This window comes from Poecilia reticulata, linkage group LG8 (assembly GCF_000633615.1).
Source record: "Poecilia reticulata strain Guanapo linkage group LG8, Guppy_female_1.0+MT, whole genome shotgun sequence".
Taxonomy (NCBI): domain Eukaryota; kingdom Metazoa; phylum Chordata; class Actinopteri; order Cyprinodontiformes; family Poeciliidae; genus Poecilia; species Poecilia reticulata.
This window is the reverse complement of record NC_024338.1, coordinates 5,707,412-5,714,368: the sequence shown is the minus strand read 5'-3', so window position 1 is coordinate 5,714,368 and position 6,957 is coordinate 5,707,412. Positions and strand designations below refer to the sequence as shown.

Here is a 6,957-nt window from a genome sequence, read left to right as displayed (position 1 = left end):
AACAGTGATCAGGTAATCTCCACTCCTTTAGTCATTGTTTACCTGCCAATATTCCAAAAATATTATTTATACCTCAGACAAACTATTATATTTGGTCTGGATTGTTTGAACAATTTATGACAAATCACCTGATTTTAACCTTTTTATAAGGAAATCTCAGTTATTTTGGTAAAACCTCAATTAAACCATTTGTCTCAAATCACTGACACTATAAAAAACATGTTTACTGACATGTTAAGTATGTAAATTTAGTAACTATTTATCAATGCTGACCTTTTATGCTTTTTTTCTGCTTGCTATGAATTATTTAATTTAATATTTATTTTTCATGCAAGTTGACACAAAAATTTAAAACCTTTCAACTTTAAGTAGTTGTTTCTAAACTTTCTAATTAACATTCAGAATCACATTCCTGCAACAAATGAATGTAACATTCTGTGTGATTCTAGATTGCCATTTTTATTGGTCAAGGCTAAAATAACAAGTCTTATCTTATTTCTGATAAGACTATGACAATACCTAGTCAGCAATAAAAAGGCTGGGCTCCTATTTAAGTCTCAAACAGCAGAGTGGACCTCCAGAGACACTGAGGATGGAAATGAAAATGTTTCTTCTGTTGCCGCTGCTAGTCTGCTCTGTCTCTACAGCTGAGCTGCAAGTTCAGTCTGACAAAAACAATGGCAATGACAGTGTGTCACCTCTAAAGGAAAGTGTAAAGGAAAGTGTAAAGGAAAGTGTAAAGGAAAGTGTAAAGGAAAGTGTAAAGGAAAGTGAGGGACCAGTGGGAGAATCAAAGCATGAGCATCAGACCTGCACACAGGACATCAATGTTGTTCTGAGAAGGATGAGCGCCTGGGTGGCAGCACTGAAGGTGGAGGTGCAGCACCTACAGAGAGACAATGAAGGTATGTTTACAGAGTTACAGTGTTTGAATCAACTGATCATTATTAATCAAATGATCATTACAGTTCAGAGTTTGAATTATTTATTATCATTACCAGTGAAGTCGACGGAGCTGCAATCCCTGAACCAACGGTACCAAGGTGCTGATGTTATTAGAGCAAAAGTTATAAAGATTATCTTAAATATGACAGGTCATGAACTAAAACTTTGTATTTGTGTTTTCTTTTCTTTAGAACAAGAAACTCGGCTTAAAGGTATGTAGTTTATTTTTCAGTAGAAATGTTAGCTACGGTTTTTGTAGATGTACACTGTAAATGCTAAATGGCGCCTTATCAAGTCCATGGAACCCCAAAGCGATTCACACTACACTCAGCCATTCACACATGTGATGGTAGCAAGCTGCTAGATAGTAGCCACATCTGTCCTGGGTCCAGGGCCGGCCCAAGGCATAAGCAAACTAAGCAGCTACTTAGGGCCCCAAGGCTACTAAGGGGCCCCCTCAGTGGAGCTGATTTTTTCTTTTTAAGTAATTATTTCTATGTCATTATAATATCAAAAACACACAATTTCACTATGAAGTGATTTGTTTTTACAATAATATATATATAATAATAATAATAATGTATGTAGAAATCATTATTTATGGATAAAAAGAAAAAAATAAATTGCTCTTGGGGGGCTCCCTGGTAACCGCGGTAGATATCGCATGCTTCCCCGGCAACATGAGCTGCCGTGGAATGTGCAGAGCATCCAAACGTCCAAAGCTCCAGTCAGAAGTTAAGTTAGCAAAACAGTCTGAAAAAAGGACTTATCCTTCAAGGAGGGAGAAGAGAAAGAGGAAGAATAGAAGAAAGCCAAGATAACCTTGTTTTAATATGCCTTGGTAATGTAATGTAAAAGATTTGTAAAGCTGCTAATGGAAAATTAGCTTGATAGCGACCTGGAATGGTCCAGTTCAACAGCTAAACATTTATGCTACACCGTTTATATTTTTGTGAAACTGAGTTAAACTTTAAATTTGTTGATTCTCTGTATATTTCTGAGGTATTTTTGGCTTAAAAATGCAGTGTTTGATAACATTTGATAATAATTAAATCTTCTCTATGTTTGACATTGTCTAGCAAAATGTTTCTACATCAGGCTACATAGCTGCTACATCGATGAGCTGCTCTAAGCTGTAGTTGGTGATATGTTGTTTGCTAGTGAGCATATAATCATTTTGTGGCTAAAACAAATATTATTTGTCTTATAACAAAGTTATGTGGGTAACACTTTATTTGAAGGGGTGTGCATAAGACTGACATAACAGCTGTCATGAACATAAAGAAGTCTTCATGAATGTTTATGACAGTTTTCATGAAGTGTCATTCGGTAAATAATGACACTTTTTAAAATAATGACACTTTTTAGAGCAACTTTACAGCAAAGTTTCTCTAAACTTTGCACTTATCCTTCAGGGAGGGAGAAGAGAAAGAGGAAGAATAGAAGAAAGCCAAGATATAGATTTATCTCAAGCTGCTCTGGAGTTTATTAAAGCATATTATAGTTAAGAGAAATCAAATACATATAACATTAAAATTGCAATTTGTGAAAAAGTATAAAATGATACATTATACATTACTTTGCATTGATCTGTCTTATAAAATGTCACAAAAATTGAACATATTTGTGACATTAATATGACGAAATGTGGAAACATTCATTATTTTCACGCCACTGTGACAAAACTCTTTAATGACTGTGCATTAAAAAAACATTATAAAAGGCGATACATGCACTGCAAATATATTTACCTGAACTGTTAGAACTTTAGAAGCAGAAGCAGATTTTTGTTCCAAACAAATTCAGTTTTTTATTCTACTAAGCAAAACTTAAGATTAATTAAGAAAATCTTTGAACTGATTTCATCTCTTCGTTAATTGTTTCATTTCAGCTCAGGCAGATGATCTGGCTGCTGTTAAAGACAAGACTGAAAAGTATGTGGAGGCTCTGAAGAGAGAAGGAGAAGGTTTGTGAACTCTGAAGGACACTAATGACAACACTGACATCCATATTAGTGGTTTTGAGTATCAATTATTATAACTTATTGTTATAGCCATACAATAAATTTTAGACATGAGAAGACATCAGCAAGAAAACAAAGCAAAACCTCAGAGTAATTACTGCAGAGGCATAAAATTTCATTTAATGTCAAGTCTTTGGTCACTTTTCATTCCAGCTCAGGCAGCAGAACTGGCTACTGTTAAAGTCAAGGCCAACATCACTAGATACCAAGTGGAGGCTCTGAAGAGAGAAGCAGAAGGTTTGTGAACTCTGAAGGAAACTTGTCTTTGCAACACTTTAGATTAAACAAATAAACATGGAACTCATAGCTTTAAACCTTAACTTTAAAGCTTCTAGCTTCCTTAAACTTCAACTCCCAAAAAAGTGGAAAGAAACAAAACCATATTTACCATATATATATATATATATATATATATATATATAATACCACTGTATTAGAACCAGGCTTTGGTCCTTGTATGGCCTATCAGTCTTCAGAGGGTTAGATATAGCAAAAATAAAACACACACACACACATGCACACACCCCCCTTCACACACACACGCACACACACGTTTGCGTGGCTATCTTTGTGGGGACTTTCCATTGACTTTCATTCATTTCTACAGCCTAAACCTTATCCTTACCCTTATTCTAACCCTCTAACCCTCCCGCGTACCTCGAGAGTGAACATTCTCAAACCTAACCAAAACTCAATTCACACCTCAGTCCTAAATCTAACTCCTGACCCAAAAACAGTGTTTCCCTTTGTGGGGACCAGGCTTTGGTCCCCACAAGGAGCAGTGGATCCCCACAATCAGTGGTGCAGAAAGTGGGTATACAGCGCATGCAACGCATAGGGGCGCAGCACCAGAGGTGGCGTCAAAACCCCGTCTGAAGGAGATGGCGTGCCGATGATGTTTTCCCATACACTTCAGCGCGCCTTACGCTCCTTCACCTCGCGCACATAACGAGGTAAATGTAGGTAAATGTAGCGAGTTTTACCTTTCACGTATCGTCACCTGGGGAGGGGGGCGCTCCTTCACCCTGACCTGACGTACCTTTCTTTAGGGCAGGGGTCCCCAAACATTTTCCTGTGAGGGCCACATAACTTTTCCCTTCTCTGGTGGGGGGCCGGAGTCAGTTTGTAACAGAAAACGTGTGACGATTGCAGGAGAGTCTAAATGTAAACATGTATCATTTTCCAGAAAGCACAATCAAATAACCCTCTCTGGGTTCTTCGCAGAACAAAAGTCAGGAAATAAATAATAACACAATTAATGACATAAATAACCAAATAATCCTCTCTGGGTTCTTTACAGAAAATATCCAGGAAGGATTATAGTCTGTATTTTCCGAACTATGACCCCAAAGTTTTTTTTTTAAACTAGTAAACATAAACATTTAAGCCACAGATATCTCTGCCGCTCCAGGTTTTCCACAACGATGCAGCAGCAGCAGAGGGGGGCGGACACCCAAAATTTTAGTCATAACAGGTCAATTGAATATCACATTTATTACATTGRAAAAGAAAAAGTTGCCAAGTTTAGATTTAACTGAACTGATTACAGTAGTTTCCGAACGGTAACTGTAACAGTAAAAGTGCTGATCCTTCGTGTTGCTACTAGCCTGTGCTAAAAGAAAATGGACACATTCTTCTTCTTCTTTAGATTTCAACAGCAGCTTGCAATGGACCTTAACACAGGGGCTGCGTTTCATTGGCTAATGCCCATTTTACGTCACAGCGCAGCTACCACGTGCGTGACGGTCTCACAAACACAAGCTACAGTAGTAAACACATGCTAATGTGCATGGTGGACTAGCAGACCGGCAGAAAGTTTTTGCGTCAGAACTCGAAAAAGAATGGTTCTCCACTGTCAGTGGAGTATCTGTACAGGCAATGTCAGGTATCCTGATTGTATTTGTGGAACTAAAATTCACATATTTCCAAAAATCTGAAACGGAATGCCTTGCTTGGATCAAAGCTTGTGCACAACCGCATTTGCAGCTCAACGGTCGTAGGATCAATAAGAACAAAGGATTGTGTGCTGGTGTAAGTATTACTGCTTTGCTTTCTTTGTGTTTAGTGAATGAAAAAAAGAAAGTCAATAATAAACACRTCCATTATGAAAACCTTTTAGCCAAGTACAGCATAATGGCAGTACCGATACAACTTCTACACCTTTAAGCCTGTCTGTTGCAGTCTTACGTTAGCTGAACAGATCAATATGCAATGTGTACCACATCTGACATACATTAAAGATTTTATTTTACCTGAAAAGTCTTTTTACTAAACTGTAATCGTGTTAGCCACGCTAGCATCAGGCCTAGGGACACTCAAACATTTGCCAACAACAGAAATCACTGGTTTCAAAAGTAACCCTCAAAATCATGAATGCCCGAGTTACCCAGCCTTGCAAGAACAATAGGCATCAGTGATCTTGTCCACAGCTATATTTATGCTGAGGGTCTGAGGATCTGCTGTTTTCCTCATCRACCGGTAGCATTTCGCTGTGACACGCACAATGTTGGAGGCATCGCGTGGCTAAAACACCTTGATGTCGTCCAAAAAAGATGACATGAACTTGTTGGTTCCCTTGTCGTGGCTGATATTTTGTGAAAATCTGGCAGAAATGCTAAACTAATAGACTCAGAAATACTCTGCAGAGTCAGTCAAAATGAAAGACGCCATGTTTACATAGAAACTAGGCACCGCAAGGCTTTTGTTTGTGAGACATGCAGCCACGTGGGATTCTAGAGGGCGTTTCTGGGCAGACATGGGACATTATGTTTTCGCATCCACCTGAATAATGTGTAGTTGCGCCACTGCCCACAATGTAGTATGTGTCAGGAAAATGGTCCCCATAAGGTATTAGAAACAAACGCACACGCACACACACGCACGCACGCACACACACACATACACATGCACTTCAATCCTAAACCTAACCCCTGACCCAAAAATTGCATTTTCCTGTTGATCATTTAAATGCTCTCTGACACAATCCAGAGACAGACTAATATTCACAGACAGGCAGTCTGTGGATTTTGTCAAAAACAACGTGAGGACCTATCAACAAGTCTTAGAAGACAAAGGTTTTTTGTTTTTTTTTACATTTTTTGTAAATGTGAATTTGTTGGATTTATCAGTCAGTAGAGATATTTAAATAATATTTACTGTGGAATATGTTACAATGTTTAATACTTTTTCTTGCTGTATAACAGTCTTTGATGTCCAATGTCTGTCTGTCTCTCAGCCAAACATCTGGCTTTCTCTGTCTCTTTGGTGTTATCGGGTGGCAAAGAAACTGGACCGTTCAGCATCGATATAACTCTGGTCTTCAAATATGTTATCACTAATATCGGAAATGCCTACAACTCAGAAACAGGTGCTGCAATTTACTCCTTATATTTTATATATGTTTACAGTCATAACTAAAATGTGGTAAATTTGTTCTGAAAGTAAAGTTGGGAAAATGTTTGTAATTCTGCTAATGATTCTTCACAGGGCTGTTCACTGCACCAGTAAGAGGAGTCTATCACTTTGAGGTCCACCTATATGGACATGGTTCTACCAGTCCTGTAGCTGCTGGGTTGATCAAGAACGGAAAGCAAATCTGTACATCCTGGTCGCATCAGTCTAATGGTAGTCAGAAATCTTCTAATGGCGCCTCAGTGCTGTTAGAAATAGGAGATGTTGTATTTGTGCGTATGTGGGCCAAGTCATGGGTTTATGACAATTACATGCGTCACACTACCTTTAGTGGCCATCTGCTTTTCACCATGTAGGCAGTTAACATGATTTCTTTCTTCTGATAAATTGACAGGATCACAGTAAAACATCCATCTATTTTTTAACACCCTTGTCCCTATTGTGGGGTCAGGAGGGTTGCTGGTGCCTATCTCCAGCGAAGGTTTCGGGCGAGAGGCTGGGTCACCCTGGACAGGTCGCCAGTCTGTCGCAGGGAAACACAGAGACAGACAGAACAAACAACCATGCACACACACACA

General features: G+C 38.6%; 1 protein-coding gene across 1 annotated transcript; it reads left to right on the top strand.

Moving 5' to 3' along the window:
- The first annotated feature begins 565 nt into the window (after positions 1 to 565).
- On the top strand, positions 566 to 6,878 carry LOC103468324 (uncharacterized). Its single transcript, XM_008415333.1, has 7 exons — positions 566 to 905; positions 1,002 to 1,043; positions 1,137 to 1,157; positions 2,837 to 2,911; positions 3,122 to 3,205; positions 6,204 to 6,335; positions 6,455 to 6,878. The coding sequence occupies exons 1-7, from the start codon at positions 593 to 595 to the stop codon at positions 6,733 to 6,735; spliced, it is 948 nt and encodes a 315-aa protein (XP_008413555.1). The 5' UTR covers positions 566 to 592; the 3' UTR covers positions 6,736 to 6,878.
- Positions 6,879 to 6,957: the final 79 nt, after the last annotated feature.